Source organism: Xiphophorus couchianus, chromosome 10, assembly GCF_001444195.1.
Source record: "Xiphophorus couchianus chromosome 10, X_couchianus-1.0, whole genome shotgun sequence".
NCBI lineage: Eukaryota > Metazoa > Chordata > Actinopteri > Cyprinodontiformes > Poeciliidae > Xiphophorus > Xiphophorus couchianus.
In genome coordinates, this window is record NC_040237.1 from 4,670,023 (window position 1) to 4,688,624 (window position 18,602).

Below are 18,602 nucleotides of genomic sequence, written 5' to 3' on the forward strand. Positions count from 1 at the left end.
AGCTACTGACACTCACTTGTCAAGGAAATTTTTGTCCACCACAGCTGAGATGTCCAACAAGGGATTTCCCATCCCAAACAGCATGTTTTCACTGTGAAGGAGGAAACAAAAACATATTGTATTCTGCAGACTCCCACTTAGTGGCTAGGAGAGAGTGGAGAAAACGAGCAATCTGTGCTACGCTGTGAAACAGGAAATCATCTGGTTGGGATTTGTTGTCTTAAATAACAGAAATTTCAATCAGGGGCGCATCCCTGTTTTACTGCTTTACCGAGATTGCCTCTGCCATCATTATGTCAGCAACATGTGTGAATTTATAGCTACCAAAACATGCACATGTATCTTATGTATTTTAGTATGAATTTTTGCTTGCACAACAATTTTATCTACAAATTCACAGCAATAAGATATAGTGGGCAAAGTCTGCTCTTGACAGGACAACAGGTTAACCAACTCACTTTAAATAAGCAACATAATAACAGCAAATGTCTGTTTAGGACTTACAAGGGTTAATAATTATACTTTCTGAAGCAGTTTATCTTGGTGAACATATACAATATCTCTCCAAACAGTATTTTTCAATTAAACTAAGGAAAACACAGGTGGTAGAGTAAAAGCATTTCCTCAAAACACCAATCTTAACAGCTCTACTGCCCTTTGCAGAGTATTTCTTGATTTGGATCTCACCTTGGTGTTGGCATGATGTCAGAAAATTCCTGCAGCATATTAAATGATCAACAGCTTTCCCCCTCTCTGACAAAACCAACGTGCTTTCTGAGTCCAGGAACTAGAGCTCCACTTTGGACCAACCCTAATGTTGGTGAAAAGAGTGGGCTGGTCTTTGGTGACCTTCTAGGCATGTGATTGGCTACACATAGAGCAAATATTGTAGGGCTTTCAGTGCTGCATTTGAGGTCAATGGAGAAAACGAGAACTTGTAATGTAGTGTAATGTAATGTAATGTAAACCCTGTTACATTAGCCAATATTATTGTAAGATATATGATCTAGTGTATGCAGAGCCATTAGCTCATCATATGTCAATTAATAATGCATTTAAAATATATAAATCTAGAGATGTTAATTCATAGTTTCACCACTTTTGGTTCATAAATGCACAAGCTTAATCAGAATCAGATGGCTTGGGGCATACACGTGATGCATAAATGGGGACTTTCATTTTCTGTTGTATTTATAGCCCACACCTTCATCAAAGAAGAAACATTTATTTTCTTGTGCATGCGTTATTGGTCAAAATCCGTATCTGCAGATTAGACCTTAAAAATATCAGAAACAGTTCTCAGCCAGGAAAAGCCTGTTCTGTGCATCTCCACCTAAAACTTGTTAGCTCCCATTAAAAGGTTATTACAAAACACAATACCTGATAATAATAATAATAATAATAATAATAATACATTTTCTAAAACAATGGTTCTTTACACTATTTTGAAATACTTAATGGCTTACACTCACCAGTGTTTAATGGAAACCTTAGAGAATAGTTTGCGGCTGATAACTAGCTTTCCCAGGTCAATTGAACGCCGCACGGTTCACTTCATTGATTTGTTTCATTTGTAGACAAATCAACAACCTCATCGTTTGTTTATATTAATGTATTATTTATTTAATGCTAACAGTTAAATAGTCATTCCGAATGTTATTGTTTTGCCGTTAAATATAAACGCTACTGGTTATTTTTTCATAAACAAAACGTGATTCAAACACTGCCTTAACTTCTTACTCAACCAATAAGTTTATTTCTGGCTTGTTTAACACTGTCAACAATTTATCTTTGTCAAAATAACATACTTCGTTCTTCCTGATTCGTTCTCATTAAAAACTCTTCTTTAAAGGACAGTTAGAGGTTGGTTGGTTGGATGTATGCAGCGACATTTTTATTTTTTTTTTCCCGTGTTCCAGTTATGTTGGGCAACCATGAAATCACGGCAGTCTGCTAGCTGTGATTTGTTTCGTCATGACCCAATAAGCGGTGTATAGAAAGAGTCTAAATGAGAGGAGGAAAATGTATTAAGGTTGAAGCGCCTTCTCCCCGCAGCTCCAGCTGTCAGTTAACACAACACCACAGACGCTAGCTGCAATTAACGGCTAGCAGCAGCGGCTAGCAGCGCGGAGCTCGGCGCATCACTTCGCTTCATTAAAACAACCCCGTTTTTGTTTGGTTTTTTTAATTATTTTTACCTCAACGCCGTCTTCATCTTCCAAGTCGACGCAGCTGTTTCTTCCTTAGACATCTCTCTTTACGTGTCCAACGCGTCCGTTGTTGATGAAGAATCTCTACAGCCTCTTTCTTTTCCTCTCTGGCAGGGAAGAGTAGCAGGAAGCTACCGCTTCCTCCCCATCAAACCATACAGAACAAATTGTTCGACCGCGTGAAAAATAAACAGGGGGAAAATAAGAGTTTATTTGTTGTTAGGAATCATTGTGCTTACTCACTTTACGAAGAGTCAAAGTTATTGAATTACATCAAGTTCCCCTTCAAAGGTTGCCCTTTCCAAGCTGATGATGAAACGTTTTAACATTTAACGATGCTGACAGTATGGATTCACAAGCAAAAAAAGAAAGAAAAGCTGCACATAATCACTATTGAAGTTGCTGCAAACCTTCAGGGAATGTTTCAAGAATATTCAAACTATTAAAGTTTTTACTTTCCCCTGTAGAGCTACAGTCACACTGTCAATGTTACACCCAACATCCTTTGCAAAATATCCCCTGAAGGTTGCAACGTAAAGCTAGAGAAAGATTTCTTTTGATGGTTATGTGGTGAAACCTTTAGTTTCCTTTAGAAAACCATGACAGAACATTTCCTGGAGATCACACAGTCAATACTGAAAACAGTCTGAGAATAATTCCTGTTAGACCTTAGAAGGTTGCACCATCAATGTTTATATAAAGGGAGTAGTGGCACTGGTGGCTAACCTTAGGAACTAAGAATAACATTCCTTAATGACGCCCTGCAGTTACCACTATTAAATAGTAAATTACCTACACTAGTATAGCACTTTTCTCAAGTCTAGAAACTAGAAAGCTCTGTATACAACAGTCGTTCACTCACTTAAACACACAATTGGAGGTAAGCAACATTGCAGCCTCTAGGGCAGCTTGACGGAAACCAGGCTGCTGTCCAATCGGCGCCACTGCTGCTTTGAGAAAGTAGAACATTATAAAAGAATATTTAGAGGTTTATTGAAAGTTCACCAAAGGTTACACTATGAATGTTAAAACTAACCGACAACCTTTAGGAATGGTTTCCTGAAGGTTACATTGTGAAAGTTGTGGTTAACCATATGGAAACTTTTAGAGGATGTTCTTTGGTTGTTCCGTCTATATTGGAACTAAAAGTTTCAGAAACCTTTCATAAATGCATCTTTGATTCTCTGATGCTTAGAACATGGATAGCCTTTATCTACTCATCTTAATGTTTGGGTAAGTCTTCTTTAAAGCCTTCACTACCTCTATTCTTATTGAATTATCGTGTTTTCTGAGCCCACTGTCTCAGTCTTAAAACTCAGCCATGCAATAATTATGTCTCCCAGGGAACAAACAGTACCGCAGAGGTGGGTTGTAAATCAGGAAGAAACTGTTTGCACTCCTGTGTTGAGCTGCTTTGGTTGACTGACTTGATAGCATCAGAGTAAAAAGACTTCATTCTTTTCTACTGATGCAAAAAAAAACAACAGCAACAAACAAACTGAGTGTTATAAAATGCTTTATTACAAAATTGTGAACAATGCTAAAGCAAAATTATCTTTCAGACCCATTATATCCCAACCAAGTTGCATAATTGTTCTGTTAAGGGGAAACGTGGTTTGCATAGAGTATTTTGTGAGTATTTGAAAAGGGCTTTAAAGAAGAATCCTGTACAATAAGTGTTCTGAACAAATTAACACTGACAGCTTGTACAAACAATACAAAACATCTGAAAATGAAAATATCAATCGCAATTCAAGGCACATCAGTTTGTTAGACGCCTAAAATAAACTTCCACAAAAAACAAGAAAAAAAAGCTTCAGGCATTTTAAAAGAATCTAATGCAGAATTACCACAAAAGGTGATCAGTTCTGTTTAGTGTATCAAGACAACTTAGATTAACAGCTGCAGTTATTGTGCTTTATGATAAAGTGTTGCTCATTCTTTGCTATATAAAGTCTTTTTTTTTTTCCAAGACTTGTGCACACACAAAAAAAAGTGAACATGTGTGCCAAAAACAAAAGCAGGAGGTTTTATTCAAACTCTCATAGCATGCTAGCAATAGTAAACAAATGGCTTTTAGGCTACATAATGTAGCACAAGGCTGTTTAATAGATGTTATCTTAATGCAATCTAGAATGACTTGAATGAGTCAAATCAGAAACTTGTTCCCTAAATTTCAACTCAAATATGCGTTATGGATTAAACAGAGTGTGGATGAAATATCTTTGGCAGACCTCTAGACTGCTACAACACAAAATGAAACAAATATCAGCATTTCTCTTTCGCTTCATGTAGTACAGAACATCAAACGGAAGCAACGCAACTTATATTCCATCTGCATCTGCTGTACTTGTAACAACTCCTTAAGTTTATGTGCTTATCCAAGCAAAGCAGAAGTAATTGTGATAATAAAATATTCAGTATAAAGATATAAAAATGTTCTTTAATTCAATTTAACTTAATGTGGTCTAGATCTAGAAAGGTCCACACATAATTACCCTCACATGATATGAAATCTAACCTCTGATCAATATATAAATATGCATATTTCAAGAATTCTTTATCATAACCCCTAAAATATATTTCAAATTAACAGTCCCACCTTTTATATTATATCAGAACAGCAATCGCTACAGACAGGACATATGAGGGAGAAACTTTGCCCATATATAGACGTGGGGCAGTGTAATCGTTGCTTTGATGAAGCATATGTCTGTCCATTCATCGTCCCTATGAACAGCTGGGCAGAACCAGCACCAAGCAGAGGACTGATAGCTCGTCTCTTACTGATACCAGGGGGTCTTTCTGACCCAGTGGAGGGTGAAACCTGCATCTGTCCGGATCTTAATGGAGGCCGCCTCCGCTTCTCTGACAGTCTCCTTCACAGACTGCATCAGGTTCTGAGCGTTGTGGACCAACATTTCAGTCGCCTGAAGCACAAAGAATAAAAAGAGATTCAATGATGAGGGAGGTTTTAAGTGATGACTTTGCAAAATATTCACAAACATTTTCCCAGTTGATTCCATGCCCAAATTTCCAGACATCACAACCTAATGGTCAGTTTTAATTATCACTATGGACATACTTCATACTTCAGATTTTCAAACAGAGGTTTTGCATGTTAAATCCGTAACCACCACAGATTATAAAGATGAACAAATGGACAGGAGGATGAAAAATGAATGAATGCACAAAAGATAAAATGGACAGGGGTGATAGATTTAAGGAAAATGAAGAAATGGATGGAGAGATGGATGAACGGAGAGATAATGGAGGGAGATTTGGATTGATAAATGGATGGACATACAGATAGAGGAGTGGACCTCTATCTAATGAATGAATGAATGAACTGACAGATACTGATTAATAAACAAATGGGCCACATGGATGGATAAACTGATGGATTAAAAGATGCATTGACAAATAAATTGACAGAACAGAAAAAAAAGAAAAAATTCACAATTTAAGAAAAAAAGATGGATGACAGGAGGGACACAGGGATACAAAAGGGAAAGATGCACAGGCGAATGGATAAAGAGATAATTCAGTAGGATAAATAAATGGGTGGTTGAATTGATGGATTAACAAATAGACTGATAACTAGATGGTTGGATGGTTAACCAGATAATGAGATGGACAAAGAAGGATAAATGAACATTTTTGCTTTCCATATGGATCTAGACATGAGAAACCAACTCTATACTTTTCTAGACTGCATGGGGACCATATTCATATTAAGATAATATTAGGAAGTCAATAAATATTCTCACCTGCTCAGACTCCTCTTCACTGATGTTGGTACGGCCCAACATGGTGGCCTTGACAGTGGACAGGATTTTGAGCTGAGTGCTGATGGTGGGAATGCGCTCACACACCTGAAATGAGGTCAAAGTGTCAAAATACAGTACATAACTTTTTTAAAATTAAGACATTATCAGTTTGTAACTTAATGGTTTCTTTTACGGACCTGGAGCAGGTTGGTCCTGATTCGTTTGTCGGTACATTGCTTGGCCACTTCCTTCGCCAGCCGTGTGACTTCGTCAGAGGCTTTGGCGATGTCCTTGGCGCACTGGATCAGGGCGCGTTTGTTTCCACTGCCTCCACGCACCAAACGGGACATCTCTGCCATGAGCAGGGCCATTCGCTTGGCAGCGCCGATGATGTCGTTTCCCTGTGAGGATCAACAGAATCAGCAAGTGCTTGAAAGCGTATTTGTTCTGTCTACCCCAGAAAACTGACATGATGAACACAATGTCCTTCTCTATGAACTTCATTTAGAGATCCACAACAGTTACAGATGTCTATGCAATTTGGAGAGGCTTTACTTACTTTCTAAACTGTAACCACAATGGAACAATCTTAGGTTAATACCTTATTAGGTTTTTCAGAGTTTTTCGAATCTCCCCCTCTGGACCTAATGCTTTAGAAAGAGATTCCCTTGACCCAGTTCAATGAAGGTGTAGCAATGACAATGAGATTTCCTGCTGTGCAAATGGCAGTTGGCAGATTAACAGGCTACAGACGACTTGCATTTCACCTTCTAGTGTTATGTTTTCAATGCATTAACACTCATAAGGTAGAAGCCATTATAACAGTTAAAAAAAACTAACTCTTGTTTGCATTCTTGGACAAGAGACTGAGCTAATGCATGTTGTGTCCTCCAGGTACTAACAAGTCCAATTTGGTGCAACTTTCAATTGCACATACATAAAAAATGTTGATAATGGCCCAGTTGCACATTGACCTGTGCTGTAAACTTTGTTTTAGTGAGCCCTTACTTTGCTGGACCATTTGCGGGCTTCGTCGTGAAGCTGCCTAGCAGCCACCATCATGGGCTCATTGACTTTCTCTCCAGCTTTGTGCTCTGGGAACTCCTCGTCTTTCTCCTCAGGAGGAGGAGGTCTGGGTGGAGGAACTTCTCCCTCTGGAAGAGGAGGCTTGGGAGGTGCTGCTTCATCATTGAGCTGTACAGGTAAAGTAATTTGACAGGTAAAGCACACAAGCGTTTGGACACTTTGGTTGACTTGTTATTTCTAAGTCGTGGTCGTTTATGTTCTTACGCTGAGCTGATCCAGCTCCGGAGGTGGTGGTGGGAAGTCTGGCTCTTGAGGCTGGAAGGCCTCCCTAACTTTTGCTACAGCTCCAAGAATCTTATAACCCGAATCCAAAAATCCCTTCTGAAGATCTGCAAAATAAAAAAAATTAAAAAACATATTTTTACTCTTCACAGGGTTTCAAACACAACCCAAAAAGAAATCCTTCTCATTAGCAACCGTTACTTACTTGGATCCTGGATATTTCCAGCCACAGCCTTTGCATTCATCACCATGGGAGAAATCGTCCGGCTCAGTTCATCTGATGCAGCTTTCACTATTTCTCTGAATTTGGGATCTTCGGAGTTCTCCACCTCTCGTTTTGCCACCAGAAGGATGCGGTTGGCTCTTCGGGCAATGCTGGTGGCGCCGGCCACCAGCATCTGAGGCTGGTGATTGTTCATGGCAACGCGGCATTTATCCAAGTCCTTCTTTATGGCGTCCTCAGAGGCGTCCAGCAGAGATTTGGTATCAATGGCCTCATCGACCAAAACTGGTAAAGCACAGAAGACCGATCAGTAACTTGAAGGTTTGTTTAGTGGAAAACTATAAATACCACTAAAACTTTTGCACATTTCCTAGCAACCACAAATTACACCTCTTGGAGATTTTGTGTGATAAATCACCGCAGGGCAGCACACGATTGTGAAGTGGAAGGAAAATGCTACACAATTTTCAAATAGAAATACAAATAGGGATACAGTTTTATAAAGACCTTTGTTACGTTGACTCCCCTAAATAAAATCCGGTGTAAAAGTTTCCCAGAAGTCACCAAATTCACCAATAGTAAAAAGTAAAAGTGTTCTGTGAAAGCTCCAAAGGTTTGTTTGAGAACCTTAATGATTAGGAGGCCTATTGTAACTCTGGAGGACTTGCAGAACTCCACAACTCAGGTGGGAGAATCTATTAAGACAAAAGTTAGTCAGACAATCTAATAATCTGGAATTTCTGAAAGCGTGGCAAGAAAAATGCCACTATTGAAAGAAAACACCATTAAAAATACAGTTGGCGCAACAGTGGAGTGTTTTACACCAAAGACTCAATTTCACTCGATGTGCAAAGCAGGTAGAGATATACTGAAACACCTGCAGCTTAAATTGCAGTGAAATTTGGTCCAACAAAGAACTCGGAGCAGCTGAATACACCACACCTTTCAGCTTTGTATTTACAGAGTCATGTATTGCTTTCCCTCTTTTCCTCTGTAATGTGTTTCTCTATCACAGAGAGTTCCAATAAAACTCAGGAAAGCTTCTAGTTGTAATGTGACAAAATGTGGGAAAAGTCCAGGGGTGTGAATACTTTTGCAGCTTACCAGTCATCTTTTCCACATTGTCAATCCACTGATTCTTCATGGTCTCAAAATGTTCATATGCTGCTTGGTTGCCAGGGTTTCTCAGCAGAATGCGAGCAGCAGACACCACCTAAAAAAATCAATGAACTAGTTATAACTAACAGAAGTGAGAAACTCTTGAACCGTTTCTGTGGCTTTTGTTTCAGGGTGGTGGTCAAACCGCAACAGAAAACCACTCAACCTTGACCTACTTGTGGTGTTAGATCTCTGGTTGACTTGACGGCAGCCTGGATTCCCTCCACTGTACTCTTGTTCGCAGTGCCGACTGCGGCCGCCTTCTCGGCCGTGGCGCCGAGCCTATTGGCGTGGTTCTCGAAGTTGGCGGCTCTGTCCTCAAAGACCTACACATTCAAAGTAAAGATGGGACTCAAAAGTACTGACAGAAAGAATACAGCACTCTGCAGATTAATATCCCAGTGACCTCATCTCTGTTGGGAGCGTCGAGGGGCGCTGTAGCAGCCACTGCCAGCAACTTGATGGGGGTGGTGGTGTCACTGAAGATGTCAGACACTTCCTGAGTCATTGCCTCCTGCATCTTTCCTTTCAGGTCCTGAGAGAAGGATGAACACATATTACTGCAAACTAGCGACCTCATGAAATATTTGTTGATTTTAAAACATGTCATTTCTTAGTTTTTATGAATATAAAAAATATTTAAATATAACCCAGTTTGCAAAAATTGGTTGTAAAGGAGCACTGCAGTGAGACAAATGAACATCCTTAGACATTTTATTCAGATATTATGAAGAAATATTTGGAAATATTTCTTAAAAATTAGAATTTTAGCATTAGTTTGGTTGACTTGTTCTTCTTGTTATCTTAAGTAACAAGCAGAACTGAAAAATGACATGAAACATGTACATTTCCAGAGCAAGTATGAGAAAGCACTAGATTTTACTTTATAAACCAAAAAATATCAAGATATATTTTACCATCTATGCCACTGAAATTACACCATTACATTTTCTAGAAACACAGCAATACATTACAAGCCTGAAATTTCCCAGAAATCCAAAATAACCACTTTTATTTCTTCTGCCACAAACAACCAGCAGAGGGAGCCATTTAATCATGTATATCCTAAGCTCTCCCTCTGAAGCATTGAGAGCTGCTGGTGGCGTGTGAGTAGCAGTCTTACTTTCAAGGCTTCCTGGAGCTGCTGAGCCACGGCGCGTGCCTGCGGGGAGTCCCCTTCGCCACGGGCGGCCAAGTCAGCCAGCTGCGCCATGAGCTGCTCCACCTGCTCGCACTTCCCCATCAGCTCCTGCCTGTACGGGCCCTGCAGAGCATTGGCCAGCCGGCGGCCCTCGGCCACCAGCCCACGGATGGCTGCCTGGCCTGAAAGCACAGAACACATAGGAAACATTTTACAGGCTTGAATGCAGATGATTATCTTTGAAACAGAACTGATAAAAAAGCAAACAGAAGTTCCTTGTTTTTTTTTCTGTGCCACCAAAACAGCAAATTTCTGTTCTTGATTTGTGCTGCATCATAACACTTATTTCCTTTGTAGCTAGACCAGTTTACTTCCTGCAGGCTAATTCATAACTACAATACAAATCTATTGTTTTGACTTCAGTTCCACATAAAATTCTAGAAAATGTAAAAACAATGCCAAAAGCATTGCAGACTTTTTTACATTTTGCACAAAATTAAATTACTATTACACTATTATTGTTATTATTTAAGTAACAGATTACAAAATAGTTAAAAGGATACATGATTTTTGTTTACAAATAATCTGCAAAACTTCCCATTTGTATCAATTTACTCTTATCCCAAGAAATAAAATTCAATGCAACCAACTTTCTTCAGTTGTCACCTACTTGGTAAGTAGTGTCCAGCCTAGTATAATTTATTCTGAGTATACATACTGAGCTCTAAATGCTAAATGTAACAATATTTACCAATATTATTCTATGTTAAAAAATTTTAATATTGTGCAGCCTTAATCAAAATACACGATTCTGGTAGAACACATGACAGAAGCTCCGTAAGACTCAAAGCTGCAATGGAGGTTCATCTTTCAGCAGGACAATGACTGTAAACATACAGCTGGAGCAACAATGAGTGGTTTACATCAAACCACGAAGATGGCACAATCAAAGCCCAGACCTAAAGCTAATTGAGAATCTGAGGCAAGACTTGCAGATGATTGCCATCCAATCTGACTAACCTATTTTGATAATAAGAGGGACAAATATATCTCTGCAAAGCAGGTGGCATACTCAAAAAGCACCTGCAGCAGTAATTTCAACTAAAGGTTATTTTAGAAAGTTTTGAAGAAGGGGGGATGGAAACAAATGAACACTGAAAACTGTTTTTAGCTGTAAAAAACATGCATGGTTTTTCTTCAACTTTGTGTTGCTCTATTACATAAAATCCCATTCAAACTACCGTTTATTGTTGTAACATGATCAAGTTTTTTTTTAAAAATTATATATATATATATATATATATATATATATAAAACAATAATAAGAGGTGTGGATATTTATGCACCCGAATCACTAATATTTCAACATTATTTGCCACTTGTAAACATCTTGAGGCAAAAGATGAAATATGTGCTCTTTATTTGAACTATGAGAGAAAAGATAAAGCTCAAAAAACCAATTTGTTTTACAAATAGTCCAACTTAAAGTACAAAGCAAATAGGAAATGTGGAGCAACAAGAGTGCGACAAGTTACATTTTCTCTGCTGTCAGAAAGAAGCATGAAAATAAGATACAAATTAGGTAGAGCTATGAAAATATTTCAATGTATTCAAAAACCTAAAAGCAAACAGAGCAAAAGTCATCAAATGATCAAATCCCTTTTATTGTAACTCTCTATGATCAAATGATTGTGTGTGTGCCAAGTACACACTCAATAACATTTATTTGATTTAGTTTAGCTTTATTAATTGCCAAATTCACAATTATTAAATGAAAGTCAAATTTGAATAAATGTAAAGGCAGAAATACAATGACTGGGCAAAAAATATTGATAATTTTGGTACACTTATTCCTGAAGTAACTTCCACTATATCATGTTTTTTTCCACCTCAGGCTCCAGCTGCTTTTGTAAACACATAAAAATGTTGTCCACATTTTTGTGGAGTCCTGCCAGAAACCAAAGGACAACACAGCAGGGATGGGAGAACATGTTCTGCATGAGGTCACCAGAGGAGTGGAAGGAATGTGCTTGAGTGTGAAAGAGACAAAGAAGTTTAGGAGGATGGATGCCAGACTCACCCACACCGCTGTCATCCACGGTGGGGTTGTCAATCCAGCGCTGCGCCTGCTCCGTCTTCCCCTCCAGGTGGACGGCGGCCTTCGCAGGCCGGCTGTTGGCCACAGCCTTGTTGGTCTTCGACTGCAGGTTCTGCAGGGCTGTTGCTATCTGCTTGGCCAAAGCTCGGGCCTCAGGAGTGTCACCTTTACCCCTATTAAGAGACACATTTATTATAAAGATATGGCTGAAACAAAATCTATGTAATAGGCAACATTTTCCAATATAAATGTAAAGATTCCTTATCAACTTATGGCAGACATTGCTATGGTACACTGTTATAAAAATGTCACTGTTGTGCCTTTTCGCAACGAGAACACAATAAGTCCAAGTCTATATGAAACGTGCAAACAGAAACCAACAACCAACAAGAAATGAAGAAAGGAAAGACCAGAAAGGAATGAAGAAAGACAAGCATGGACAGAAAAAATAAGGAAAGAAAGGAAAAAAACACTAGAAAAGAAGGCAATCGAAGGACAGAATGAAGGATAGAAGGATAGTAAAGAAAAAGAGGAAAAGAGGAATGATAGCAGAAAAATGACCAAACAAAATGAGAGAGGAAGGACACAAGAGATGAAGAAAGTAAAGAAAAAGAAGAAAGTGAAAATTGAAGGACACTAGGATAAAAAGTGCAAATAAGGAATTAGAGAAAAAAGTGAGCAATGAAGTCCACTTTATTTAAAAACATCTAATTTTCCCAAAGTCCTGCACACAAATAAGACAGATAAAAGAGATAACTGAAAGAATAAGGAAGAACACAAGACAAAAGAAGAAAAAAAGGAAGGAAAAATACAAGGAAGGAAAAGATGACAAAAGAGGGGACAGTAAATATTTAAGTAATGACGCAGAAAATTAGTTCTGTACCTTATAATCCCATTTTACTTTCTGTGCTTAACCAGAGCTGGAAACACTGATATCAAGTTCCTAACTTTTACAGACAGTGTAGGAAGCCTGTCTACAAATGCAGGAATGATTTAACCTCTGGAAGAAAGTATGTGAGGAGCTGCAACTGTGTATGAAAATAGACCAACTGGATTTACTGAGACAGATATAAGCCCAGAGTAACTCACTGTCTTCTGAGTTCAGACAGCTTGGCAGTCATGGCGGCCAGCTCTCCAGCAGAGCGCAAAATCTCTTCTCTTTCTTTGGGATCCTCACACATGTCTGCAATCTTTCTGGCCTCATTGAGGAGGGCCTTGATATTCTCCTCTCCCTCTGGGCTGCCATGAGGGTCTGCAAGCCAGCTCTGTGCAAAGACACCAAACCATTCGAACACAGTGAAGAGATTGTCTGAATCTCCGTTTTGTGGACTCAGATCTGCTGACTCACTTGTGCAGCGTCGATCCTTTTGGCGATGGCCTGCTTGGAGTTGGTCATGGCCTCGAGTTTGCGAGCAGCATTGCCAACCTTGCCGGCCAGAACGTCGAGCCCCTGGGAAACCTGTTGTGCCTTCTGCATGGCAGCCGGGGATGCTCCTTGACCTCTGGTGGGGGTAAAAAGTGAAATATCATTGAGCTTTTACACTACCAATGTTTAAGCCTCATAGTCTGGTTTTAGAATAGAACGCAGATCCTTGTAAAAGCACAAAAATTTTACTTAACTGTACCCCTACTACAACATATTTTTACTTTATGACAATAATGTATATAAATAATAATAAAACATTAGCAAAAACTCTAGGTGTCTGTATCTGGTGAACTTCTAATTAAAACAAGCCTATTTTTCATTCAGTGAAGTTACTCACAGTCGATTGAGTATTCAGATATTTTACTCAACTAAGAGTAGCGATACTTCATAGTAAAGTGACTAAAGTAAAAGTAAAAAGTACAGCGTAGTAAAAATACTCCAAAAAGTTCTTCTTTGTAACTAGTTACTACCCAATTCTGAGCATAACCCACTATTATTCAGTATTTTAATGGGATTTTATAAGAAAGATCAGCACAGGAAGATATATGCCTGTCAATAATTTTTTTACAGATTAAAAGATTGTATTTCAGTGAAAGTATGGATTATTCCTGTGTCTACCTTGCCCTCATCTCAGACACCTGGTCAGTCATCTGACCCAGAGTCTTGGCCGTTCCCAGGATGTCCCTGCGCTCCTTCCCAGCACAGAGCTCACCGACTTTCCCGGCTTCATCCAGGATCTGACGGACGGCCTGCTCGCCGGCGTCCCCTGTAGGTCCAACAAATCAGAGTAAGATCCACCAATAATCTTCCTAGACGAGTCACATGAGCAGGATGCGTTTTCTGTCTACCTGGTGGAGCGTTTGGATCCCTCAGCCAGCTTTTAGCCTGAGCCATCTTTGAATCAATCAGTCCCAGAGCCCTCTTCATGGCCTCAGTGTCCTTTAAATGGGAAAGAATAGAATTTATCTTCATTTCCAGAACAAACCTAGTATTTTTATTTTTCTGTCCTTGAATCATAATATGCTAATTGATCATTAAGAAATCTCTTTTTCAATCACAGGCTTTTTATTTTTAGCCTGTTAATTGATCAGTGTAAGTACTTTATTGGTTAAACTGCTATTTTGTTTTTAGCAAAATAAACATTTGTTAAAATCCATACGACAAGCATCATTACAATCCATCAGGCAGAACAATTCAAACCATGCAGCTTGCTTCATGATCAACAGTCTGAACAGAGCATCATGTTAAAAAAAAGCTAAATGTTGTTCCATCTCTTTCAAAGTGGATGGAAATATAGCCCTTCCAACAGCCACAGATTCAACAATGAGACTTGCCATTGTTGAAGTCCAAACAAAGCAGAGTCCTGTTGGGAGTAAAAAGATAAGTTCTCTTTTTTTTTCTTGAGGAACAGAAATTGGGAAAACATATTTCTTCATATAGCAGCTTCGGTCTTCATTATTTAATCTCAGATGTAAATCAAAATTCTAACTGAGTGATTAAAAGGGTTCATATCAACGTTTCATAATTTGCACACACAGATTTCCAGAAATTGTAGTTGTATTTTAAGGAATAATTAAAGAAGTAACAATTTTATGGAATTTTTTTATTCTCCTGTTGGTGTCTTGTTTACGAAGGTTTCATATCTGGATTTTCAGACGAGAGAAAAAAGGGCAGATGGACAAACAAATGGAAAGAAGAGTGGACAAATGAATGGAAAGAGGATGGATGGAATAGATGAATGAATGGACAGATTGCAGATGAGCAAATGGATGGATGAACTTATCGTCTGACTAAACCAGGGGCCAAAGGGACATCAGACCTTACAAAACCAAATATATATATATATACTGTATATACAGTACAGACCAAAAGTTTGGACACACCTTCTAATTCAATGGGTTTTCTTTATTTTCATGACTATTTATAAGGCAAGAAATCCCACTTATTAACCTGACAGGGCACACCTATGAAGTGAAAACCATTTCAGGTGACTACCTCTTGAAGCTCATCAAGAAAATGCAGAGTGTGTGCAAAGCAGTAATCACAGCAAAAGGTTGCTACTTTGAAGAAACTAGAATATAAGGGGCATTTTCTGTTGTTTTACACTTTTTTGTTTATTGCATATTTCCACATGTGTTATTCATAGTTTTGATGCCTTCAGTGTGAATCTACAATGTCAATAGTCATGAAAATAAAGGAAACTCATTGAATTAAAAGGTGTGTCCAAACTTTTGGTCTGTACTGTATATATATATATATATAAAATAGGGTGTTTTTTTGTTTTTTTCTAAGTGGGCTACATATGTTGATTTTTCACATCTTGGGCTCACCCAGGTAGCCTCATTCTACACCAAAGTTTTTCTATTTTTAAAAGTTAGATGATTCATCTTGTTCTAAACTCTGAAAATAGAAATTTAAGTTTGGACACACCTTCTCATTGAATTCAATTAGAAAGTGTGTCCAAACTTTTGGTCTGTACTGTATATAGATAAACAGTTGGGAAAATGGATGTGTGCAATAAAAGAAACAAGAGTGATATACATATAGATGGGTGGTAAGATGAGTGGATTAATATATGGATTAAATAATTAAATAAGAGAAGAAAAGTCTGGGAATAAAAATAGTTTTTCATACTCTATTCTCTCCATATTTCTTCCAGATCAAGCAGGAACCTGAATTTTAAAATAAAACTGCCTAAATCTAGCATGTTTATATCAGCATCCTGTTTAGTGCAGAGCGTGAGGTAAAGGCAGGGTAAAAAAAAAAAAAAAAAAGGAAAAAAACAGGAAGCACAAACGTGTGAAGTGACAACGGAGTGTGGGCGTATTACTTCACTGCTCAAACATTCAGTTCACACAGCTGCTTTACTGATGTTACCTCTAAGGAGGCTGCCAGTTTGGAAAAAGCCACTTATGTAAACTTAAAAAGCTGACAGGAATTTTTCTGCAATGCCACTGATTGCATGTCAAATTATACTCAAGTTGCATGATTTGTCACATGTGTGAGTGATAGATAGCATAAACGATAAGAAATGTGCATGTGTAGTGTTCATTTCCATGGAAACTGGGCAAATATTTGTTGGATTCAAATAGAAAGCTTTCTGTGTGCATCTGCCATCAGGAGAAACCTGATACCCATGATAAGAAGATGTAAACCCTCGGAGAACTCTCCTTAATGACACCAAAATCAATACTGCATGACTCAGGTCAATCAATAAGGATGAGGCAGTGTTTAAGGGTCTCACATGTTGATACAAACTCTTGATACAGAGCAAAAAAAAAACACTCCATATATCAACACGTCAGAAATTCAACCCTTAAACTCTAAACACTAAAACTAATGTCTCTTAGTCTCATAGCTGTCTAACAACTGAAGCACACAGAGGCATCACAGAGCACAAAGCAGCTCACTCATCTGTCAGACATGCTGCTGCACAACCAGGGCGTGACAGAGGTGGGGGAGGGGCTTACCTTCTACAGGGGGTGAAGTGAGAACAAACAGTGAAAAGAAAGGAAGAACAACGTAAATGCAAGCATTTAACTAAACATACCAAAGAGGAGCAAGGGAAAAAAAATAAGAAGTGTCACCAAAGATGGAAGAGTTTCAGGAAAAACATTTTACAAAACTTTAAGACAGAAAAGCAGCAGGGCATTGATTATACAAGAAAAGGACTCTTGATTCACCACCTGCAGATAACACATTTTAGACTTTTCTGCTACATTATGAATTATTAGTACAGCTCAATAAATTAGAATGTCATTGAAAAATATACTTTGAGTTATATAATACAGAAAACCCCTACAATGCAAAGATTCACTACACACAATGTATTTCAAGCGTTGATGTTAATGATTCTGGCTTACAACTAATGAAAACCCAAAATCCAGCTTTTCCAACACTTTTAATAAAAGACTAATAAAAAAAGAGATTTTTAACAAAGAAATACTGTGAGGAAAGGCTGCTGACTGCGCAGCTGTTCAGCAGACAGTCACCGAGACTCTCCGCAATGAGGACAAGCTACGTGTTTTCTGTAATACTGCCAGATTTTTCCAGACTCTGGCTTCCAGACTTCTCGGTCCTTCCAAAATTCACTTTGAATTTAAGGCAAATATTTCTATAGTGAACAGCCTTTAAATACAGAATCTGGGGGAAAACAGACAGGGAAAAAAAGAACAGATACAAAGGAGGAAAGAAAGGATTTGAGGAAGAAAAGATACAAGGAAGGAAGGGTGGAAGCCAGGAAAACAAAGAAAAAAGGAAGGTAAGAAGAAAGTGAGGAAGGAAGGGACACATTTATAAAAATTTATAAAACTGGAAAAGCACACTTATTTATATATCATGTATAGTCTTTCCTTCGTGTGTGTTTCTCAGAATGAGAATCATAGTGAACTAATGTATTGAACAGACTGACCGTAATTAAACCTTTCCTTTTACAGTTAAGCTGTAAGCTCAGACTTGTTGGACCCACCTTATTGGCCCAGGCGTCTTCATCCCAGGATGTGAGCTGCAGCACTCTGATGATCTCATTTATCTCAGCGCTCATCTTCTCATAAGTGAAGTTTCGGTTCTTCAGGGCTTCCTCCACACCCTGGCTCCCAGATGTCTTAGTCGTCACAAAGATTTTTATACCTAACAGAGTAAAAAAAACAAAAATCTCATCAACAAGAAACACAGAGCACAGAATAAACTTATGTCAAGACAAAAAAAAGTCAGTGTGGATACCTGAGATGAGGATGGGTAGCAGCTCTTTGACTGTATTCATGGAATTGACCAACATCACACGATGCTCCTGATGTGTGAGCTCCTGCTGGCGCTCATCGATCATTTTTGCCATCTTTGTCATACCTGTAAAGTGGACAATTTGCAGACTTCCTAGTGACATTTTCTTTTGATTTTATTTTTAATTAATCAAACAGAACTCTGAAGTGTTAGAAACATGGGATGTCGTTTTATAACGTAACCCTACATCTAGGGCGGTTTGTCTCTATTCCCCAGTTTTCATGATGCTGCAGACTGACCTGGCCCCAGATTCTTTGTGTATGTGATCAAGTCCTCCATTGACTCCACCACCTCAGCCACGCTCAGATATTCCAAGATGCCTTTGCACACACGGATTATTTTACGGACCTGCAACAGTGAAGCGACAACAAAGGCTGATTCAGACACAATTCTGAAAAAGTACTGAGTATGTAAACATGACTGGTCCCTTTTCCCTGAACAGATTTTCTCTAATTATACTCTGACAAAGTTTCCTACTGACATTGTAAC

At 38.5% G+C, this 18,602-nt stretch overlaps 2 protein-coding genes across 4 annotated transcripts in view; both read right to left on the reverse strand.

Annotated features, from left to right (window-relative positions):
• LOC114152210 (adenosine kinase-like) overlaps positions 1 to 2,540 on the reverse strand; it is a 171,172-nt gene extending 168,632 nt beyond the window's left edge. The window contains exons 1-2 of one of the 3 annotated variants that reach the window (XM_028030022.1): positions 2,199 to 2,529; positions 17 to 91 (exon numbers count right to left, since the gene is read on the reverse strand). In XM_028030022.1, the coding sequence (XP_027885823.1) occupies positions 17 to 91; positions 2,199 to 2,251 (128 nt within the window). In that variant the 5' untranslated portion in view covers positions 2,252 to 2,529. Of the gene's footprint in view, positions 1 to 16; positions 92 to 687; positions 823 to 2,198 lie in introns of those variants that run through there. The other 2 variants (XM_028030023.1, XM_028030024.1) reach the window with 2 other exon arrangements.
• A 1,169-nt stretch (positions 2,541 to 3,709) lies between these two features.
• The window catches only part of LOC114152034 (vinculin), a 30,421-nt gene continuing 15,528 nt past the window's right edge, over positions 3,710 to 18,602 (reverse strand). The window contains exons 4-21 of the mRNA XM_028029682.1: positions 18,353 to 18,461; positions 18,057 to 18,179; positions 17,803 to 17,963; positions 14,183 to 14,273; positions 13,953 to 14,100; positions 13,257 to 13,410; positions 12,998 to 13,173; positions 11,891 to 12,081; positions 9,793 to 9,992; positions 9,076 to 9,204; positions 8,846 to 8,995; positions 8,616 to 8,724; positions 7,494 to 7,796; positions 7,271 to 7,395; positions 6,989 to 7,174; positions 6,178 to 6,381; positions 5,981 to 6,085; positions 3,710 to 5,140 (exon numbers count right to left, since the gene is read on the reverse strand). Of these exons, the coding sequence (XP_027885483.1) occupies positions 4,994 to 5,140; positions 5,981 to 6,085; positions 6,178 to 6,381; positions 6,989 to 7,174; positions 7,271 to 7,395; positions 7,494 to 7,796; positions 8,616 to 8,724; positions 8,846 to 8,995; positions 9,076 to 9,204; positions 9,793 to 9,992; positions 11,891 to 12,081; positions 12,998 to 13,173; positions 13,257 to 13,410; positions 13,953 to 14,100; positions 14,183 to 14,273; positions 17,803 to 17,963; positions 18,057 to 18,179; positions 18,353 to 18,461 (2,811 nt within the window). The 3' untranslated portion in view covers positions 3,710 to 4,993. The remainder of the gene's footprint in view (positions 5,141 to 5,980; positions 6,086 to 6,177; positions 6,382 to 6,988; positions 7,175 to 7,270; positions 7,396 to 7,493; positions 7,797 to 8,615; positions 8,725 to 8,845; positions 8,996 to 9,075; positions 9,205 to 9,792; positions 9,993 to 11,890; positions 12,082 to 12,997; positions 13,174 to 13,256; positions 13,411 to 13,952; positions 14,101 to 14,182; positions 14,274 to 17,802; positions 17,964 to 18,056; positions 18,180 to 18,352; positions 18,462 to 18,602) is intronic.